Genomic DNA, 23524 nt, shown 5'->3' with positions numbered 1-23524 from the left:
TGATGTTTTCACTACTTTATTGGATGGCGATATAACATCTCAAAATTTTTTGTGCATTCACTCGAGATGTTATATAATGTTTTTTGCTTGACAAATTAAACCACGCAACATTATAAATTAGTAATTAAACATTATAATTTTAACACCACTAAGTAACAGATTAAACAACTCAAAAGGGCGTCGCTTTGACTTGATGATAAATACATATATGCTGCATGATCTTGAAACAACGCATCAACTTCAACCAACAACTTTAGTTTTAAGGGTAAGTGATCTTGCTAATGCGAACCTCGATCTTACAAAAATCAAAAATCGATTTCAAAAAATTAGATTATTATCCATTTTATTTATTTATTTATTATTTTTCATCTATCATTCAATCATATATTACCATATCACTCAAAACATTTTCACTAATATTTGACATCTAAATTTGATATTCACCGTAACATAACTTCAAAAATTTAACACGTCACAAGTTAAAATCTCCTCTCCTTCAATTGGGAGAAATCTTAAAACACACTGAACTCGATCTCCTGCTAATGCGAACCTCGATCTTCCATAAATCACATATCGATCACGAACAATTAGGTTTTATATCTCAGATCTCATTTGTACTTTCATCTTTATTATTCAAATTTCAGTTGCAGTACCACTCCATAATTTCATACATTTCAACTGTATTCCTTAATTGTTGTTGCTAATGATGATGATCAGGTGATTAGTAAGGAAATGAATAGTACTACGACTAGAACAAGTGTTCCGAATTCAGAAGCTGTATCCAGAGGTTATAATTTCGCATCTACGTGGGAACAGGTGTTGTGCTTATGAATTTTTATTTTCAGTTTACTGTTTATTGATTGTTAATTATGATAATTTGTAGTTAATTGTAATTTTAATTAGTTGAAATTGATGCATGTTTGTTTTTGTAATGTGAAGCGTAGAATTAGGAAGTTGAATTTTAGGGTTGAAAAAATGTGAGTTAGTGAGATTTGTGATTGTGAGTCATGAATGAATGAAAATGTATATTCTAGCCTCGAATGTTATAATAAGGTGCACGATTTAAGTGATATGATCACGTAATAAAACTTAACAATGTAAAACATCATTGATATTCATATAATGAGGTTGTATGGGAAACATGAATAGAGAACTGAGCTAATGAAATAATTGATTGTTGTACAGTTGTGTAGATTTATGCTTGTGACAGTATAAAACGACATAGTTACTAACTCAATAAGGATGCAAATGAATAGAAGCGGAGAGAATTGATGTAGTTAGGTATATATTTTAATGTGGGGATTTGCATGTTGCTTTCGGTAATTAAGCCATATTCTTGTTTTTTATTCAATAGAATGCTCCACTGACTGAGCAGCAACAGGCAGCAATAGTAGCACTCTCTCATGCGGTTGTGGAGCGTCCATTTCCTTCCAAATTGGTGAGCTTTAGCGAATACATAATATTACTTGGTTATGTATCACTTTTAAGCATAAGTGAAAAATATTGCAACAAATAAAATGGTTTGCAGTCACAGGATAATGTATCTGGAAAGAATAATGGCCTATCTATTTCGATGAAGCATGAAACTGTCGAAGAATCTGGGGAAATTGATGGTGTTTTGGTCAATACAAATCAGGTATGAAACAATTCCCCTTCTGACTATTCTTCTTCCATATTCAATTTCAATTTGACATAATAGCTGCATGTTCTTAGATAAATAATACGGAGTGTATATTTATTTAGTATGTCATATAATAATTATACACTCATTGTCCTATATACTTTGGTAACAAAATTCTCCAGAAATGTGGATTGTTATGGAAATGGAAAAATGAGTTTGCCCCATGAACTAAAAAAACCTTGAACCTTAAGATCTGTATCAAATATGATGGTTATCTTTCTTTTGTTATTTTTCAGGAGTATCCCTGTTATGTAAAAACTTTCCTTGTTTGTTTCCTAATCCTTTTCAATTTCTCAACTCTCTTATAGTATTAGATGTCTCTTTTTGTTCAAAAACTTTGATGCAATCTTCGTTTTCTTTATTGTTTTCAATTTGTATAATCCACCTTTGTTGTGGGTGGCCGCTATATTGTTAAAAAGAAACTTGTGTGTGATTGAAGGGTGGCATGCGGGTCCAACCTGAATTGGTGAATAAGTTTTTCAGACCTGGATTCTTTTACACTTTAAAACTTATAATCTTTCTAATCTCACAATACTATTGTTGGTGGTGCTAAACCATCATACTATGGTGGTCTCGATGATATGCACTTCTTGAAGTTAAGAATAGTCACAGTAGGATAAACCTCCAAACTTATTAAGACCTAAGTTTGTCTGAATTACTAAGGTTTAATTTCCAAGACACTTTCTGTTTTTTCTTCCATTTTGGATTCTTTCTTTTAGGTTCATGTTTCAAAGTATCTAAGTTCAGCTGAACTTTATAATCAAACTTGTTGGAGTATTAGTGTAAATATTCATAGCTAATGTTCATCATTTTTTAGTCTATTAGTCTAAAGCATAGCAAGTTTGCTAATGCTATATATGTAAATTGAATGTTAGGGTATTTTATTGAAGACTTAATTAATGGATGGCTATTTGACCTTGATACAGTTCTACAAATGGTTTATGGATCTCGAAGCTGCAATGAAATCAGAGGTTAGTAGCATTTAGCTGCCCGGTTTTTCTTGTTCGTCACTAGCAATCTCTGTCTATTTCATGGGGTCTGATTTGTGTTAAATTTGTAGACAGAAGAGAAGTATCAGCAATATGTTAACACCTTAACTGAGAGGATACAAACATGTGATGGTATTCTTCAGCAGGTATACGTCTACCATTAGACACATTATTTCTCCAAATGTTCATGTGGCAACTACCACTCTATATTTTTTTCTTCTTTTAAGATAACACAGTTGATTTTTGACTTAACTACCACACTTTTCAGGTGGATGAAACACTTGATTTATTCAGTGACTTACAAATGCAACATGAAGTAGTTGCAACTAAGACCAAGACACTACATGATGCATGCGACCGAATGGTGGGTCCTGTTTATTCTTCTCTGAATGCATAGTTCTGTTGCCTATTGTTAGAATGTAGGAATGCATTTATCATTGTTAGAAAGTAGTTGTTAGATAGTAATTAATGCTAGAGGCTTCTAGGTGTTCTCTTGTATATATATGTTTGAGTGTTGTAAGCACCTTAGCAACCAAGTAATTCAAGATGTAGTCTTGTTAGTATTTGGCGTTATATTTTGTTCTTCTCTTTTCTTCTTTTCTCTTGTTCTTAATCTTTAGTTTTCGATTCCTTGTTTCTGATTATATGGTATCAGAGCTTGGTTATAGAGTTGTTTACGTATGAATGTGCCCATGTTTCAAGATATTACACCCAGGAGAGTGTAACGGTGAGAAAAGAAGCACCCAGAAGAGTGCACAATCAGCGAGGTTTTTATGAGTTAAGGTTCGGGTTTTTCAGATCTGTAATTCGAGATATTCTTACTAGTTCCCTGGTGTGATCTAGTCTAAATCTGAGATTTTAATTATTTTGGGATATGCTACTTTGAAGTTCGAATCCGAATATGTACAAGGGTTTATTGGCTGCTTCTATTTCCGATTTGATTATTGGCTGCTTCTATTTCTGATTTGCTTGTCAGTTGCTTCTGTTTCTTATTCCCGACCTTCTGATTTACTAAGTTTCTGTTCCTCTATGTATTTGGGTATATTTGGGGTTGTTTTGATCTGCATCAGTCTTAAGGGTTTGACTGCTTCAATCAGAATATCCCATATATATTTGGTCAAGAATGCCCCTGCCAAGGAAAATGATGATTTAAGCTTCATGTGTGGATGGGTTTTGTTGCCCTTGGTGAGGCAAGGAGAGTTTGGTTATTTGGTAGCCCCTTGTGAAGCTAATTCGGTTGTTGAGTAGTCCCTAGTGGGACTAGTTCGGTTAGTTGGTAGCCCCTCGTGAGGCTAATTTGCTTGTTTGATCGTCCCTAGTGAGACGAGTTCGGAAGTCCCTAGTGAGGCAAGTTTGGTTATTTGTTCATCCCTGTCGAGATGAGTTGTTGCTCCTGTGAAGCAAGATTAGTTGGTTGGTCGTCCCCAGAGAGGCGAGTTTGGATGCTCTTGGGGAGGCAAGTTTAGTTCTTTCTTAGTCCCCGTTGAGACGAATTTGGTTGCTCATGTCTTTCGGTTTTGTGACAAGTTGGATCATTATCTATGCTCTAACTTGAGGGGGAATGTTAGAATGTAGGAATGCATTTATTATTGTTATAAAGTAGTTGTTAGATAGTAATTAATGCTAGAGGCTTCTAGGTGTTCTATTATATCTATATATTATTGAGTCTTGTAAGCACATTAGCAATCAAGTAATTCAAGATGTAGTCTTGTTAGTATTTGGCGTTATATTTTGTTCTTTTCTCTTGTTCTTAATCTTTAGTTTTCGATTCCTTGTTTCTGATTACACCTATTAAATGTAGTCAATAACCTTTTCCCGTCTTTTATATATATATATATATATATATATATATATATATATATATATATATATATATATAGTGGTAGGATCAAGAGGGAAGTAACCAATCGGGGGAAGCTGGGGGAAGCAAAATCTTTTTTTTTTTTTTTTTTTCGTTTTTTGAAAAAACTTTGTTTACTAACATTATAGATTGGATGAAAATATGAACATTTAGTAAAGACACTTTGTGATAAATGTTTTTATTTTGGCTGGAAAACGCTCGAAGAACTAATATATAACAATTATCGTGTTTTTCGAGCGTATGTTGAGGTTTTAGATATTGGGGTTTAGATATTAGGGTTTAGATATTAGGGTTTAGATATTAGGATTTAGAAATTTAGGGTTTAGGGTTTAGATTTAGGATTTAAATTGAGTTTTTAACACGGATGGTTTAGAGTTTAGGGTTTAGGGTTTAGGGGTTGGTGTTTTGGGTTTATGGAATAAACCCAAAACACCAAACCCTAAACCCTAAACTCTAAATCGGGCTAAATTTTACTTCACAAAACATGAAAAAAAACGTTAACATTCTTCACGAACAATATTATCTTGAATGTTTTCATTGTCGATCGTTTTCCCGCCTAAATAATAACATTCGTCACGAAGTCTCTTTTCTAAATGTTCATATTTTCGTGTGATCTTGATGCCTGAAAAAAAAAATTCCAAAAAAACGAATTTTTTTTTTTTTTTGCCTCCCCCGCTTCCCCCCGATTGGTTACTTCCCCATTGATCCTGCCCCTATATATATATATATATATATATATATATATATATATATATATATATATATATATATATATATATATATATATATATATATATATATATATAAAATATGTAGTTATGACATATTTTAAACTGAAAAATAATGATTCGCTCACTTCTTTTGTGTTTTATGAGACTTTTTTGAATTTATCTTGTAGTTCCATGTCTTGCACATGGGTTGGTGCATGATAAGTTAAAGTATTCTACTTTTCTTTTTAGCTACATTTGCAAACCGTGGGTGTGTAAAGCAGTTGTCCTTGTTATTATTATTATTATTATTTTTTTTCTTTTTCTTCATATTGTCTACCTCTTGTAGAATAAGGATGCTCCTGGTATCCCTTATGTCCTAAATGCCAAATGAGGTGAGGGTTACATGGTTTAGATATTTTTGTTTAAACAAATGTTGTATGTCATGCCTTATAGTATTTTATGCTGTAACCCTTGTATGGTTTAGTAAGAAACAAACCTTTCATCACATGATCATACCTCCTGTATAATTTGGTGAGGTTGTTTTAGTTAATACATATCTGAGCTTAAACTATATAATTTTGTAGTTAATGTTACTCCTAATTAAATCAAAATATAACTTATATAATGTCATATCTGAGTATTTAGGTAATCAGCATGTTCTATATTTCAGGTAATAGAGAAGCAAAGATTGATCGAGTTTGCAGATACCCTTCGGAGTAAACTTAATTATTTTGATGAATTAGAAAATGTAAGTCTAAGCTCTTTGAATCTTGTTTGCATCTTGTAAGCTGTCGGAACCTTGTTCTCTAATGTAGGTACTTGATGAGTGAAGTAATTTATTTACTTGTCAAAACTACAATATATTTATTGTGTTTAGCAAGTCATGGGCAGGGTTGCAGAACTCGGGGAGTACTCTGTAAAAACTCGGCCAAAACTCGCGATTATTCGGAAAATCAGTCAAAACTCGATTAAAACTCGATTGAACCTCGGGATTACTCGGAAAATAGGTCAAAAATCAGTCAAAACTCGGCCAAAACTCGCGATTACTCGGAAAATCAGTCAAAACTCGACTAAACCTCGGGATTACTCGGAAAATTGGTCAAAAATCAGTCAAAGTCAAACTTGGCTCAACATCTGAGTACTACCGTAGTTTTGGAGTATTCCCCAAAATGTCCCGACGGAGTACTCCCTGAGTAGCGATTTTGATTTTTGCAACCTTGGTCATGGAAAAAGTAGAATGTTTACATGTTTATGTTTTTACTTTTTTGTTACAAAAAGTTACAGATACTATATACTATGATTTTAAATGTTGTTTTAATCTGTGTAAAAAGTAATCTTGCCATGTTCACTATAACTATTTTATATTACCACGTATGATGCATTCTTATACAAAAGAAACAGACTCTTAGTACTACTTCAGTTGCCATAGGTTGGTATCCTCTAAATGTATACGATCTTGATCTGTGGAGTGACTAGTACCTAGAAGAGATGATTGTGATAGATAGTTGTGAATTTAAGTTAAAGAATACTTAAGAAATGAATAGGATACCTGATACCAATCACTTGAACATATGCACATAACTGGCAAACTGAACTTAGATAGCTGGTGGATGTATGCAGTTTTTGCTGATGAATCCTGTAGGTTGGATCATATTCTTTTTCTAACTAAAAAACTTTGAAATTATTAGTATTAGTTTATGTCAACTAGTCATCCATTGTTCTGGCTGTTGACCTGTTGTAAATGTGCTGATTATATTATATATCACAGATTGCTACCAGCTTTTATTCTTCAAATACAAATGTTTCAAGTGAAGACTTCCTTCCCCAGCTTAAAAAGCTTGATGAGTGCATCTCGTAAGTAATTTCTCATGATACTAAGTCTCTTATATATAACTTCTAAGCTTGTGCAACTTACTTGATTCTCTGCCCCCTCCAAAATGAGAGCTCTAAGTTCCTTGTTTAGGTTGAAACTATTTTACTTGGTTCATGACTAGTGTCGGGATCGTGTATTAATGCGTCGATGTGGTGGGTGATTCAGGTATGTCGAAAACAATCCCCATTATGCCGAGTCCAATGTTTATCTGGTCAAGTTTCGTCAGCTTCAAGTATGTAGCATGTCTTTCATTTCATGTCTTATATAAATAAATATATCTCAGTTCCCCATTTTGAAGTTTCTTTAGGGTTGTACAATGTTGAGATCGTATCATATTACTGTAATTACAGTCTCGAGCACTAGGGATGATACGGACTCATGTTCTTTCTGTTCTCAAAAGTAGTACATCTCAGGTAAACCACCTAATTATGTTGAACCACTTCTGCGTTACTATAGTATAGATGTTCACAACAACAACAAAATGTTTACATACTTTGTTTCTTTCTCCTTTCCCCTCTTTGGACAGGCCCAAACAGCCCTTCGGGGTAGTAGCAAAACTGCTGTTTCTGAAGGTGTTGAGGCATCTATTATTTATGTTCGCTTCAAGGCGGCTGCAAGTGAGGTAATGTCCCACTTTATCTTTAATTCGTTTTAGTTTTCCGATAATTATTTCAGATTTTGAAGACATCACTTGTTTTTGCGTCCAGCAGAGTGGGACTGTTAAGCCTTCACAAATTTTCAAAAGCTCTGCACATTAAACTGATTGTTTGTAGAATTATAAGAATAAGTTTAAGCATATTACTGTTGAGGTGTAGGCTTCTTTAATCGGCAGATTACTTGGTGACCAAGTTAGGGAATGGCCAACCCTAATTTGGTTTGGGCCGGTTTAGGGTTACTTAGATTAGGGTTTTGCTTAATCCTTTTTCTATAAATACTCTCTCATATGTACTTGTAATGTATCACCTCCAAATTAATAATAATACTCTCTAGTTCCAAAGTGGATGTAGGTTTCACATCGAAACCGAACCACTATAATTCTCGTGTCCTTTTTTCTTGTGTTTATTATATTCGGCTATTGTGATTGTGTGTGTGATTTCTTAATCAATTAGGGTTGTTACTCTGATAAAGGCAGGTCTAGCCTTAACAACTGGTATCTAGAGCTCCAGATTTAACCCTAGCCGTCACCAACAGCTGCTGCAGTTGCAATCAAGGTCTGATTGCAGGCTGTTCCAGATCTGATTAAAGGCTGATCCAGGTCTGATCGAGGTCTGATCGCAGCTGATCTCCGGATTTAATTCTAGCCGACTGCAGGATCAACCCTAGCCGCCACCAAAATATCTACTGCTGCTGTTTTTTTTTTCTTTTTTTGATCCAGATAACAGGATCTAACAGCTGTTGCTGTTACGAAGATCATCACAGCTGCTATTCCTCAGATCTAAGCTAGATCAATGGCTAAAGAAGGGAGGATTAAAATTGATAAGTTTGATGGGCAAGATTTTGGGTGGTGGAAGATGCAGGTTGAAGACTTGTTATGTCAGAAGGATCTGATAGATGCTTTGAGTGAGAATAAACCAGAAAAATTGAAAGACGACGAATGGAAGACACTTGACAGGAAAGCCCTAGCTGTTGTCAGGCTCACGCTGACAAAAAGTGTTGCCTTTAACATTGTGAACGAAACCACGACACATGGTTTAATGAAGACCTTAGCAAATATGTATGAGAAGTCGTTTGCTTCTAACAAGGTGTTTTTGATCCGACAGTTGGTGAACACCAGGTTGAAAGAAGGTGCTTCAGTAACAAACCATGTTAATAACTTCAACAATATTATCTCTCGGTTACTGTCAGTTGATATCAAGTTCGATGACGAAGTTAAAGCTCTTCTATTATTATGTTCATTACCTGAAAGCTGGTCAGGTTCTGTCACAGCTATCAGTGGATCCACAGAGTCCTCAAAGCTCAAGTTTGAGGGCATTCGTGATTTTATTCTTGGAGAAGATATAAGAAGAAAGAGCTCAGGAGAACCATCAGGAAACTTGCTTAGCACCGAAGAGAGGGGTAGGAGAAAAGGCAGAAGTAACACCACCAGGGGCAGGTCAAAGTCAAGAAGAAGGAGTGTGTCGAGAACAAGGAATGGTATTAAATGTTGGAATTGTCAGGAGACTGGGCACTTCCAAAACCAGTGCACTAAGCCAGTAACATCATCAAATCCAAAGGAAGTTAATGTTGCAGTTGCAACAGATGATTATGATAACGTCCTTGTGTGCTGCATTGAGAATACAATTGATGCTTGGGTTATGGACTCAGGAGCATCGTTTCATGCTACTCCAAGTCCACATTTGATGAAAAATCTACGAACAGGTAATCTTGGTAAAGTTCGTTTGGCTAATGATCATTGTCTTGACATTACAGGGATTGGAGATTTAGAGCTGAAGACCTCTTTGGGCACTAATTGGACCTTGGAAAATGTCCGAGTTATTCCTGGCCTAAAGAATAAACTAATCTCTGTTGGACAACTTGATGATCAAGGATACAGTGTGCTATTTGGTGAAGGTCAGTGGAAAGTAATAAAGAGGAACTTAGTAATAGCCAAGGGTAAGAAGAGAGGCACTCTTTATATGGTAGAAGTTCCAGCTAATGAAGTAAATGCAGTTTCCAATGATCGAAGCTTAACCAGTCAGTGGCACCAACGTTTAGGTCACATGAGTGACAAAAGAATGAAAATGCTAGTGTCTAATGGTAAAATTCCTGGTTTGAAGAGAGTTGAATCAGACTTTTGCGAGTCATGTGTTCTAGGAAAGAAGAAGAAGGTCACCTTTGCAAAAGCAGGCAGAACTTTAAAGGCTCAGAAGTTGGAGCTAGTACACACGGATGTGTTCGGGCCTACTCCTGTTTCTTCATTGGGAGGAGCACGCTATTATGTTACTTTCATCGATGATTCAACACGCAAGGTATGGGTTTACTTTCTTAATAATAAATCTGATGTATTTGAAGCTTTTAAGAAATGAAAATCTGCTGTTGAATTATCTTGTGATTTGAAGCTAAAATGCTTGAAGTCGGATAATGGGGGAGAATACATCAGCACCGAATTCGTTAACTATTGTGCTTATCATGGCATTCGGATGATCAAGACGGTTCCAGGTACTCCACAAAAAAACGGGGTTGCAGAAAGGATGAATCGTACTTTAAATGAGAGAGCACGTAGCATGAGACTTAATTGTGGGCTACCAAAGACTCTATGGGCTGATGCAGTAAGCACTGCCGCTTATTTGATCAACCGTTCTCCATCAGCTCCACTTGATTTCAAAATACCCGAAGAAGAATGGAGAGGAAAAGCTGTTAGTTATGAGCATCTAAAAATCTTTGGGTGCAGTGCATATGATATTAATAAAGATGGTGACAAACTTGATGCAAAAGCAAAGAAGTACGTGTTCATTGGTTATGGGGGAAGTGACATGGGTTACAGGTTATGGGATAACAAGGGAAAACATGTTATTATAAGTAAACATGCCACCTTCAATGAAGTAGAATTGTACAAGGATTTCAACTCAATACCAAAAGAAAAAGAATCAGTTGAATTTGAGGTTGACACAGAGACAACAAGAGAAGATGAAAGGGAAACTCCAGAGTATGAAACTGAAGTTCCAGTGGGAGTTCCTAACAGTGAAAGCTCGGATTCTGATCACGAGCAGATTTCTGATAGTGGGAGCTCAGATTCTGATGATGAGCAGCCCCCACAGCCCCCACCACAACCTGACCAGTCCAATTGGGTCAGGAGATCTACATGAGTCACAAGACAGCCAAATAGGTTTAGTCCAACAGTTAACTATCTTCTTTTGACAGAAAATGGGGAACCAGAAAGTTATTCCGAGGCAATGAAGGTAAAAGATTCGTTCCAGTGGGAGCAGGCTATGAAAAGCGAGATGGAATCTTTATTGAAAAATCAAACTTGGAAGTTGACCAAGTTACCACCAGGAAAAAGGGTCTTACGGAATAAATGGGTTTTCAGAGTCAAAGATGAAGGGGATGGTTCTAAACGATACAAAGCAAGATTAGTTGTCAAAGGATTTCAACAAAAGAAAGGAGTCGACTATGCTGAAATCTTTTCTCCAGTAGTGAAGATGACGACTATCAGATTAGTTCTAAGTATGGTGGCAACCGAGAAGTTACACTTAGAACAGTTGGATGTTAAAATAGCCTTTCTGCATGGCGACATTGAAGAAGACATTTATATGTCTCAACCAGAGGGGTTTTGTGTCAAAGGAAAGGAGAGTCTTGTGTGTAATCTAAAGAGAAGCTTGTATGGTTTGAAACAAGCTCCCAGACAGTGGTACTTGAAATTTGATAATTTCATGGAGAAGACGGGATTCGTGAGAAGTTCTACAGATCATTGTTATTATTTGAAGAAGTTCAAGAGCTCCTATATTATATTGCTTCTTTATGTCGATGATATGTTAATTGCAGGTTCTGATATGGTTGAAATACGATATTTGAAGAAGCAATTATCTAAAGAATTTGAAATGAAGGATCTCGGGCCAGCTAAGCAGATTCTCGGTATGAGTATATGCAGGAATAAAGATGGGTCAGTTTCTTTATCTCAAGAAAAGTATATTCGCAAGGTTCTTGAAAAGTTCAGAATGAATGGTGAGTCTACAAAGCCAAGAAACACACCGTTGGGAAGTCATCTAAAGCTTTCTAAACATCAGTCTCCTAAAACTGAAGTAGAAAAAGCAGAAATGGCTAAGGTTCCTTATGCATCCGCCGTGGGTAGTCTAATGTACGCTATGGTGTGTACAAGACCTGATATAGCACATGCAGTTGGGATGGTTAGTCGCTTTATGTCAAGTCCGGGGAAAGAACATTGGGAAGCAGTGAAGTGGATACTGCGGTATTTAAAGGGTTCTTCCAAAGTTGGGTTATGTTTCAAGGGCAGGGATACTACTCTCAGGGGTTATTCTGATGCAGATCTGGGTAGATGCAATAATACCTTCAATGTATTCACTATAGGAGGAACAGCAGTGAGTTGGATGTCTAGACTTCAAAAGAGCGTGGCTCTATCTACTACTGAAGCAGAATACATACATGGCTTTGACTGAAGCCAGTAAAGAACTAGTATGGTTGAAGACATTCATGAAAGAACTGGGTAGCAAACAGACGAAATATGTCTTATATTGTGATAATGAGAGCGCAGTCAAGTTAGCGAAGAATCCAGTCTATCATGCTAAGACGAAGCACATTGGCATGAAGTGCCAATGAGGCCTTGCTTCATTGGTATCCATGTTTCATGGATTCGAGAGTGACCCAGGTTCGAGTCTAACAACTAACAACTAACCTTGCCTTTCAAAAAAAAAAAAAAAAAAAAAAAAAAAACATTGGCATGAAGTATCACTTTATCAGAGAACGGATAAGCAATGGAACATTTAATCTGGAGAGCATTCCAGGTTTAAAGAATCCAGCAGATATGTTCACCAAACCAGTAACGCTGGATAAGTTGAAGATGTGCATAGCTTCAACTGGCCTTCAGGAACATTGAAGAGAAGGCAGGAACTAGAGAGAGAAGAGATGAGCCGAGTCTTACATTGCAGAAGTACAAGAGTGCAGATCGATGATATTCGAAGCCTCCAAGTGGGAGATTGTTGAGGTGTAGGCTTCTTTAATCGGCAAATTACTTGGTGACCAAGTTAGGGAATGGCCAACCCTAATTTGGTTTGGGCCGGTTTAGGGTTACTTAGATTAGGGTTTTGCTTAATCCTTTTTCTATAAATACTCTCTCATATGTACTTGTAATGTATCACCTCCAAATTAATAATAATACTCTCTAGTTCCAAAGTGGATGTAGGTTTCACATCGAAACCGAACCACTATAATTCTCGTGTCCTTTTTTCTTGTGTTTATTATATTCGGCTATTGTGATTGTGTGTGTGATTTCTTAATCAATTAGGGTTGTTACTCTGATAAAGGCAGGTCTAGCCTTAACAATTACTTGCTATAGAACTGCAGCAGTACTATTTATCAACAAAGTATCTCTTATGCATATTTACCTCAACCTCCTTGAGTTTCTAGCTTAGGGGTCAGCAAACTTGACTGAAAAGTTGAACTCATAACATATCAATAGAGTAAGAAGATACACTAACCTCTCTAATCGAGTTTATTTCCTGCATGAGAAAGGTGTTTCTTGTGAATTCGGGCAGTATCTAATGTCCCACACTATGGTGAACACAAATAGATAACAAGAACAAGGTAGACAAGAAGCCTGTGGCTTTTTTTTTATTTCATGATAACAGTAATCTCAGAAAAAACTGATCAGTCCACCACTCCAAGAACTTCTTAAATACTGAAATAAAATAACATAATAGGTAACTGAATAGTTGAGTAAACCAAAGGTCTTCTTTGCCTCTTTTTCAAGTCATGGCCCAAATCACCCCTGGCCCAATCAGTCTTCAATTATCTCATGCCATTCTAAGAAATCCTGCAGGCCCACTTGAACATTCTTGGACCTACGTTGGTAAACTTGGCCCCACTTGCTATTGTTAGGCAATCCTGCATCATCCTCCCCACCTTGGGAAAGACTCGACCTCGAGTCTGAATCATCCTCATTATCACCAACATACGGAGACAAATCAGCAACGTTAAATGTAGCCGACACGTTATAATGACCGGGAAGTTCAATCTTGTATGCGTTGTCATTAATACGTTCCAACACCCGAAAAGGACCATCGGCTCGAGGCTTTAATTTACCGAAACGGCCAGCTGGAAAACGCTCTTTTCGAAGGTGGATCCACACGAGATCACCCACATTATATACCACCCGTTTACGATGTTTATCAACCCGCGCCTTGTACACATTATTTTGCTTAGTGATGCGATTGTGAACCTGTTTATGCAACTCTTGAATGTGTTCAGCAAGTTCACGACCCTCAACATTGGCCGGATCAGTTGTAGTCCGAGGGTGTAAGTCTAACGGAGTTGTTGGGTTTCGGCCATAAACAATTTCAAACGGAGTTTTACCCGTTGTGCGATTAACAGACCGGTTATATGCAAATTCAGCTTGAGGTAACGTTAAATCCCACTGTTTAGGATGATCACCCACGAGACTCCTTAATAAATTCCCCAAACTTCGATTCACAACCTCCGTTTGCCCATCCGTTTGCGGATGATGAGAGCTACTAAACGACAACTTAGATCCCACACGAGCCCATAACGTGCGCCAAAAATGACTAATAAATTTCACGTCACGATCAGAAGTTAATGATTTTGGAATTCCATGCAAGCGAACTATTTCGGCAAAGAATAAACGAGCAACTTGGCTTGCATCAAACGTTTTCGCACATGGTATAAAATGAGCCATTTTCGAAAATCGATCCACAACCACCATGACCGAATCCTTTTGTCTTCGTGTGAGTGGCAAGCCAAGTACAAAATCAAGACCGATATCCTCTCATGGCTTAGAAGGAACTGGAAGAGGCATATATAATCCGGCACTAGCACTTTGAGTCTTTGCTATATGGCAAGTACGACAACGGCTAACCACCCGATTCACATCCCGTTCCATATGAGGCCAATAAAAGTCGGACTTGACAAGTAACAAAGTTTTGTTTGTACCAAAATGACCCCCCAGACCCCCAGCATGGTTCTCGGTGATGATCGCTTCCCTATTTGATCCACCAGGTACGCATAGTTTATGGCCTTTAAACAGAAAGCCATTACAAATTACAAACAGGAGGTATGATCCACTAGCACATTTGTCCCATATGTACCTGAAATCTCTATCAGAAGGATAAAGATCCTTCCAGGACTCAAATCCACAAACATTAATTCTCACTGTTGACAACAAAGTATAGCGTCGACTGAGCGCATCAGCAACTTGATTTTGTGCCCCTGATTTATGTTTAATAACAAACGAATACGATTGCAACGTTTCAACCCATCTAGCATGACGTGCGTTTAACTTGTGTTGCCCATGAATATATTTTAGCGACTCATGATCGGAGTAGAGCACAAATTCCGAAGGTAATAAATAATGACGCCATGCTTCTAAACATCGAACAATGGCATAAAACTCCCTATCGTAAGTAGAGTATTTACGACGGGTATCATTTAATTTTTCGCTAAAAAACGCAATAGGACGCTTATTTTGGCTTAACACACCACCAATCCCTACCCCGGAGGCATCACATTCCACATAAAATACATCTGAAAAGTTAGGCAAGGCTAATACCGGTGCTTGGGTCACTTTCGCCTTCAATTCATTAAAGGCCTTAGTCGCGGATTCATTCCAAGAAAATTTTCCCCCTTTCATGCATTCTGTGACGGGGGCAATAATAGTACTAAAGTTTTGAATAAAACGGCGATAAAAAGAAGCTAACCCATGGAAACTTCGAATGTCGTGTAGTGTGGTTGGCACCGGCCACTTCAGAATGGCTTCAATCTTTGTTTCATCCATGCGGATGCCCTCGCCCGAAACAATATAGCCAAGGAACGTAACTTCGGGAGTGAGAAAGTGACATTTTTTCCGGTTAGCATATAATTGTTGGTTACGCAAAGTGGAGAATATTTCGCGCAAGTGCTCCAAATGTTCCTGAACCGTGGAACTATAAACGAGAATGTCATCGAAGTATACTACAACAAACCGTCCAATGAAGGGTTTAAAAACTTGATTCATCAGCCTCATAAAAGTGCTCGGGGCGTTGGATAGTCCAAAAGGCATGACCATCCACTCGTAAAGTCCGTCTCGAGTTTTAAATGTCGTCTTCCATTCATCACCCGGCCGCATCCGTATTTGATGATACCCGCTCCTAAGATCAATCTTGGAAAAAACAGTGGCACCATGTAGTTGATCGAGTAAGTCATCAAATCTTGGGATAGGAAAACGGTATTTAATGGTAATTTTATTGACAGCTCGGCTATCGATACACATGCGATACGTTCCCCCTTGTTTCGGTACTAGGAGGGCCGGAACCGCACATGGACTCATGCTCTCCCGTATCAACCCCTTCTCCAACAGTTCAGTTACTTGCTTCTGTAATTCTGCAAATTCTATAGGATTCATGCGGTATGCGGGTTTGTTTGGTATAGTGGCGCCTGGAATCAAATCAATACAATGTTGAATATCCCGCATCATTGGTAACCCTGGTGGGATCTCATCTGGCATGACATCCGAAAATTCCCACAATAAACTTTGAACCTGTTCCGGCACCACTTCATGAATTTCGTTAGGTTCCTCAATGACTACTGCAAAAACGAGGGGGGATGCTTTTGCCGAGTCTTCGAAATCTGCCCTGTTCAAGATAAGGGTAGACTCATGCTCTTGCGGTTTACGGACATCCAAAGGTGCGAGAGTAACATTAATTCCATCCTTGACAAAGGCGTACGTATTTTTGAACCCATCGTGCTTCACCCTGCGATCATACAACCAAGGTCGCCCCAGTAGCAAGTGACAAGCATCCATCGGAATAACTTCACACCATACCTCATCTTTGTATTTCTTCCCGATTGAGAATTTAACAAGACACCTTTTTGTCACCTTTATGCGATTTCCTTTCTTTAACCAAGTCAACTGATATGGTTCAGGATGATCTTCCGCCTTTAGACCCAACTTTTCCACCATCTCATTTGATACCACGTTTTCGCAACTACCACCATCAATAATCATATTACATACCTTTCCCTCGGCGGTGACCCGAGTTCGAAAAATATTATTTCGTAGCCAAGAATGTTCATCAGTTGTAGGTACGGGGATAACATTTAAAGCTCGTTGCACGACTAACGCTTCTCCTTGATCGGGGTAGACTAACTCCTCCTGATCTAGTTTTGTGTCCCCTTCATCTTCTTCAGTATCATACTTTGGTTCGTCATGATCGTCCCCCGTGGTAAAGGTGCGTTGGTTTGGGCAGTCACGTGAGTAATGACCCATTCCATTACACTTAAAACATCGAGGAGCCCGGACGTCATTAGCTTTATTATTGGGACCAACACTAGATGATGGTTGTTCTCGTTTTCCTTTTTCAACCGTTACTGGACTAACCTTGTTAACAGGTGGAAATCGTGAAAAAGGAGCTCGGGTTTTGACTCTGATTAATTGCTTCTCAACTTTTAAAGCTAACTTGCACACATCATTAAACGACCAGAATGGTTGTAAAGTTACCACGTTTGAAATTTCTGGATTTAAGGCTCCCAAAAATCTTGCAATCAACTGCTCTTCTTCTTCGTTTGAATCACACCGAATGCGTAGCTTATCAAACTCCCTAATCAATTCTTCAACACTTAAGGACTTTTGTTGAATTGCATGGTACTCCAAGAACGCTTCCTGTCGATAGTTTCCTGGTAGAAATTTGTTTTTTAACAACTTCATCTTTTCCCACGTCTCGATTTTTGATTTCCCCGCTAAAGCTCGATTCTTTTTAACATTATCCCACCACAACGAAGCATGCTTTCTTAACTTTATTGCGACTAACTTGACCTTCAAGCGCTCGGGAACGTCACGCAAATCAAAGATGCGTTCCACCGTACTTAGCCAGTCAAGAAAATCATCAGGTTGCAAGACACCCGTAAACTCAGGAATCTCAATCTTTACTCCCAGGTTCCGTAGCGGATCATCACGAATACCCCTTTGGAATCCTCTCGGCGCATTGGCGAAAGGATTCATGTCAGACAGATCACTGGAGCGATCTGAGTCACTCCCCACAAAGTCATGATCACGATCGAACTCTAGCTCAGCAATTCTTCTATTCAACCGATCAATTTCAGCATCCCTTGGATCAACATCGCCGCCTCTAGTGGCATGTTGGCGATGTGGTACTCGACGGTAACCTCCACGATGCATGTGTTCAGCCATAACCTGTGCTCTAGATACCAAATAATGTCCCACACTATGGTGAACACAAATAGATAACAAGAACAAGGTAGACAAGAAGCCTGTGGCTTATTTTTATTTCATGATAACAGTAATCTCAGAAAAAACTGATCAGTCCACCACTCCAAGAACTTCTTAAATACTGAAATAAAATAACATAATAGGTAACTGAATAGTTGAGTAAACCAAAGGTCTTCTTTGCCTCTTTTTCAAGTCATGGCCCAAATCACCCCTGGCCCAATCAGTCTTCAATTATCTCATGCCATTCTAAGAAATCCTGCAGGCCCACTTGAACATTCTTGGACCTACGTTGGTAAACTTGACCCCACTTGCTATTGTTAGGCAATCCTGCATCAGTATCTTTTGCTAATATGATGAGATAAACTTTATCTGGGGGAGACCCTTCAGGTAGTGACTTGTTACTACTATGTGGTGCCTCTAGGACCTGTAGATTTCATGGTTCACTCAAAAGTGATGACTAGTTGAAACGAGAACCAAACGTCAATTGTGAACTACCGTTTCTTTCTTATCTCTCTTTTTTGAGTTACTTTTAATGAGCAATATGATACTTATTGGATTTACCAGTTTACCACATTGTTTCATTCTTGACTGCGTCAATGTATAAACCTAATAGTAGCCACATATGTTTGCAGCTTAAACCGGTGCTAGAGGAAATCGAGAGAAGATCTTCAAGGAAAGAATATGTTCAGATTCTTTCAGAATGTCACAGAATATACTGTGAACAGCGGCTATCTTTGGTTAGCTGATCTATATTCATCTCATCATCTCACTTATGTAAATTGGCCATTCTATGAAGTTTTCTCTCTTTAGCATTTACAATTTTTCTTCTTTTTTATGTCATCCAGGTAAAAGGTATCGTATCGCAAAGGATTTCTGAGTATTCCAAAAAGGAGTCATTACCTTCATTAACCAGATCTGGCTGTGCGTACTTAATGCAGGTATTTGTGGTTGTAACGTTGGGGTAGCATTAGTCCATTGATTTTTTTAATCCAAAGAATTGTCTGTATTCATTTTGATAGGTTTGCCAGCTGGAGCACCAGCTGTTTGACCATTTCTTTCCTTCAACTTCAGAGGATATCTCGAGTTTAGCTCCTTTGGTGGATCCGCTGTAAATTGTGTTGCTAACTCACGTCTCCTAACACCAACATAGATATGTTTTAACATGTGTGTTGAAGAATGTATTCTTCTTCATAATTTAGTAACTGCTTTGCAGATGTACTTACTTGTATGATACACTGCGACCAAAGCTTATTCATGAAACAAATCTGGATGTTCTTTGTGAACTCGTGGATATTCTTAAAATTGAAGCCATGGGAGAACAACTCAGCAGACGAAGTGAATTTCTGGCTGGAATACGTCCTACGTTAGACAGAATTTTGGCAGATATCCGTGAAAGGTTAACCTTCCGTGCACGAACACATATTCGTGATGAGGTATGTGTATGTCTCTAACATGCATGATACATCATACATTGGGGACTGATTCTTTGAATTCAGCTTTGACATTATCTTCTTTCTGTTTCTCTTACTTGCATAGTAGGATAGAACGTTCTACTTTGATTATATTTCCTAAACAATACTAAACGTTGATGATTCATATAGGTTCTCTTCAAGAAAATACATTGATGATTCTTTCAGTAACAAACCTAAGCAACTGCACCATTAAAAAACCTCCAAATAATCAGTCTGGTTTTTCATTACTTGAGCCTCATGTAGAACTTGCTCTCCAGAATACCATTTTAAAAAAAACTTTGTCTATGGACACCCAATGGACTATATTTAATTGTAACCATTATAACAATCTACAATATTGTAGCTGATACACACCTTAACTATTTTAGCATGTCAAAAACGAGGCCTTTGTTCTAACCAACTGGTAAACAGCCTCTTATATATCTTAGATGGGCCAAATCAAGATGTTAAACGTTAGCTGTTGTTGCACAAGTAAACTACTTGTTAATATATCTGAAGCAGGACTTCGTTATGAATGGATAAGCAATTCTGCTGTTTGAATTCTTTTGCATGTCTCAGATAGCAAATTATCTTCCTCTAGAGAAGGATCTAGATTACCCTGGAAAGCTGGAACAGTCAGCTGAGACCAACCCTGATCCCAATTCTGTAAGTTTTTCAATTATTTTAATATAATTTTGTAGACTATATCTTTTGTTTAGTGTGGTTACATTTCTATGCTGCCATTGGTTTTATGAAGTTCCTATTGTATATGATGCAATATGGAATATGTGATTCGTCTTTGACTTGCTATACTGTCATAATTGTGTTTTGCTTTCATCGGTTAAATTCCTAAGTTGGGCATATATGGCTACATAACCAAACAGTTTAATTACTGTCAAAGTGTCAATCGAAATACTTGTTAACCAAACAGTCGGTTAAATTCCTAAGTTGAGTATTGCCTATAGATGAAACCATCTCCATATGACGTTAGTTTCTCTTTGTAATATCACTTTGCAGCTCGACCAGAGTTCGGATGTTTTCAAGACTTGGTACCCTCCACTAGAGAAAACTGTATCATGTCTTTCCAAATTATATAATTGTCTGGAGCAAGCAGTCTTTACCGGATTAGCACAGGTATATAAATAATTCATCATATTGTCGATTTTCTTCTCTCATTTAATTTTGTGCTGGATATATGATAATTTCATTTGTTTTCTATCCTTCAGGAAGCAGTTGAGTTTTGCTCTGTATCCATTCAAGTAAGTAAACTGAACTACTTTGGCTTTGTATGCTCAATTGATAATAGACAACAATTAAAATATCTATTTCGTAAGGTGTTTATATGACTGGAAATTGATGTCTTCTACACTTTAAAGGCCAAAAATCACGTTTCCTGATAGTTTAATGTCCATTTACCATTTTTTGAATGCTTATGATATTATCTGATGCAGAAAGCAAGCAAACTTATTGCGAAAAGATCGTCACAAATGGATGGGCAGCTATTTCTTATTAAGCATCTTCTTATCTTAAGAGAACAGGTCTTGACCCACTACCCTTTTTCCATTTACTAATAGTTTAATGTCCATTTACCATTTTTTGAATGCTTATGATATTATCTGATGCTTTTTCAGATTGCCCCTTTTGACATTGAATTCTCGGTCACGCACAAGGAATTGGATTTCTCCCATTTGTTGGTTAGTGTCTTCTTCAACTTTTCCTTCATCTGAGTGTTATTTTTTTCTATCCTCACTTATGTATTTCAGTATAGCTATCACACGCACCTTGATATAATTTTTCTTTTTATTTGCTTTATTTATATTTATATTTGTAACCTCCTTTGTATGTCACTTTTAGGTCGTCCTATTGTTACCGGTGATACTTCTATCTTTTGGTCTTTATTTTCACTAACTTGTATAACGATATTATGTATAAATGGAGTGGAAATACATCTGTTCATTAGAGCCTAAGTTGAATTATTTCGTAGCTAGTTACAAGTTCTTTCCCAATAACGTCTAATTATTTTACTATTGGGTTTACAACAATGCAAAGTTGCGTATTAAACTGGATGCCTATTTACTCATTTATAGTTGTCATATTGTTTGTATGTACTTAAAGAAGAATCTGAAAGCTTGTGCGTATTTGTATTTGCACAGGAGCACTTGAGACGAATTCTTAGAGGTCAGACCTCGTTATTTGATTGGTCAAGATCAACTTCATTGGCAAGGACACTGTCTCCTCGAGTTTTGGAGAGTCAAATTGATGCAAAGAAGGTATGTAGTTACTTTTTAGTTAATTTATATAAGTTTCCTTAATTATATTATCAGTTGTGATGCACATGCTATTAAGAAGGCAAAGAATTATGTTTATATTTCTTTGTTAAGGGCTAAAATGTTTTCATTTTGAATACAGGAACTCGAGAAAAACCTTAAAACCACATGCGAGGAGTTCATCATGTCAGTCACCAAATCAGTAGTAGATCCCATGCTTTCTTTTGTTACAAAGGTTAGCTGTCTTTCAACGCTGTTGAGTAGGCATAATGAATAATTACAGCCTGCTTGCAAACTCGGTAAACAAATTGAAAGGATGGCCTCATGTAACTTTCACCGATATGATTTTTATTCTTGTAGGTAACAGCAGTCAGGGTTGCATTGTCATCAAGTGCTCAAAATCAGAAGTTAGATTCGGCTATGGGAAAACCGCTTAAGGATCAAGCTTTTGCTTCACCAGATAAAGTTGCTGAAATTGTCCACAAGGTATGCATATAACTTCAATCATAATGTTGAATGTCTATGAGTAGGGCCTGTAGTCAAGGTTGTAATAGTCGCCGGTCGGGACCTTGGAGGACTAGTTGGGCGTTGACCAACGTTGACTCTTAGTAATAAATGTATATATTACACATAATTATATCAAACATACATATAGGGCACAAAATCAAATTATATAAAGTATTAAAATTTTGACACAACTTTGACTGATCAGCCCGACTTTTTAGCGTTGACCGACCCGTTAAGCGTTTTTGGACGAAATGGGATGGGCTAGTCCCGAAACCGACGCGTCATCCGACTCACCCGACCTTTACAACAATGCCTGTAGTTGATACGATGTTTGCGTTGATACAACTTCATCCCCTTCACTAGAATTTAGAAGCCAGTTTTTTTATAGCAGCCACTTAGATCTTGTACATTCTTCTCTGTGAATATAGGTGAATGCAGCTATGCAAAATGAGTTGCCAAGAGTGATGGAAAAAATGAAGCTTTATCTGCAAAATCCGTCAACACGTACAATACTGTTCAAACCGGTCAAGTAAGATGTTTATGTACATTCTTTCAAATTTATTTAACAGGCATTTTTTAATAGGCATAATGTATATATTGCAGGAAGTCAAAATCATCAAAACTTTATAAGATGTTATTGCTAGACTTAAATAGTTTTGTCATATTAAACTAAAATTAGGTTTATTTGGATTGTCTTATCCTACTGGTCGAAAGTCCCTTATGTGTGTTTAAATGCTTAAAACCCAAAGTATACTTGTGTGCATGTTTCCTTGTGTTTGCAACACTTCTCCGTGCCTATCTGTCCATTACTGTCACAACAAAACAAATGAATGCATTTTATTTGGATCTGCAATTTTATTTCAGTGATTAGATTTACAGTCAATGTCGAGTCAAACTAGGGATTGAAGTAGTTAAATATTGATCTTATTTTGTTTGTAATGGTGCAGAACGAATATCATAGAAGCCCATGAACAAGTACAGTCACTGCTAAAAAAGTACACTCACGAGGAGATTAGTGACATTAATATGGTATCTATACATGATCTGCAAGCACAGCTCGAGAATCTCGTATAAAGTTAATAACACAAATTTTACGATAGAAAGCCACATGTTAGGTTGTTGCCGATTTATTCTAAGGATTTGTTAATCATCCTATTTTTGTGTATGTGGTAGTAATTCGGTTCTGTTCTCATCCCATATGTTGGTTAAACATCCTATTTTTGTGTATATTTTGTGGTCATTGTGGACAACCTCCATAACCTATTTTATTGTGTATATTTTGTGGTCATTGTGGACAATGGCATGGATAAAAGTA

At 37.2% G+C, this 23524-nt stretch overlaps 1 protein-coding gene across 4 annotated transcripts; it reads left to right on the top strand.

The window, feature by feature from the left end:
- Positions 1-478: 478 nt before the first annotated feature.
- LOC139892899 (conserved oligomeric Golgi complex subunit 3-like) lies at positions 479-23524 on the top strand. 4 transcript variants are annotated; one of them, XM_071876024.1, is made up of 26 exons: positions 479-591; positions 718-816; positions 1355-1438; positions 1535-1636; positions 2608-2652; positions 2742-2816; positions 2939-3034; positions 5912-5989; positions 7010-7095; positions 7280-7346; positions 7465-7527; positions 7641-7736; positions 18617-18721; positions 18830-18922; positions 19004-19092; positions 19198-19417; positions 20015-20101; positions 20453-20569; positions 20662-20694; positions 20887-20973; positions 21067-21129; positions 21589-21705; positions 21845-21937; positions 22063-22188; positions 22638-22738; positions 23157-23524. In XM_071876024.1, the coding sequence occupies exons 2-26, from the start codon at positions 733-735 to the stop codon at positions 23281-23283; spliced, it is 2334 nt and encodes a 777-aa protein (XP_071732125.1). In that variant the 5' UTR covers positions 479-591; positions 718-732; the 3' UTR covers positions 23284-23524. The 4 variants fall into 4 exon arrangements, with proteins under 4 accessions (XP_071732125.1, XP_071732124.1, XP_071732126.1 ...); XM_071876023.1 differs by having other exon boundaries at positions 1529-1636; XM_071876025.1 differs by lacking the exon at positions 479-591 and having other exon boundaries at positions 757-816; positions 1386-1438; positions 1529-1636; positions 23157-23523.

Source organism: Rutidosis leptorrhynchoides, chromosome 2 (genome assembly GCF_046630445.1).
Source record: "Rutidosis leptorrhynchoides isolate AG116_Rl617_1_P2 chromosome 2, CSIRO_AGI_Rlap_v1, whole genome shotgun sequence".
NCBI lineage: Eukaryota > Viridiplantae > Streptophyta > Magnoliopsida > Asterales > Asteraceae > Rutidosis > Rutidosis leptorrhynchoides.
This window is presented reverse-complemented; position numbering and strand designations above follow the sequence as displayed.

Coding starts and splice junctions, on each gene's coding strand:
- LOC139892899 (XM_071876023.1), top strand. CDS start 733: ATGAATAGTACTACGACTAGAACAAGTGTTCCGAATTCAGAAGCTGTA. Junction 18,923..19,003: donor GCTGTGCGTACTTAATGCAG/GTATTTGTGGTT, acceptor TCATTTTGATAG/GTTTGCCAGCTGGAGCACCA. Junction 22,189..22,637: donor TTGCTGAAATTGTCCACAAG/GTATGCATATAA, acceptor CTGTGAATATAG/GTGAATGCAGCTATGCAAAA.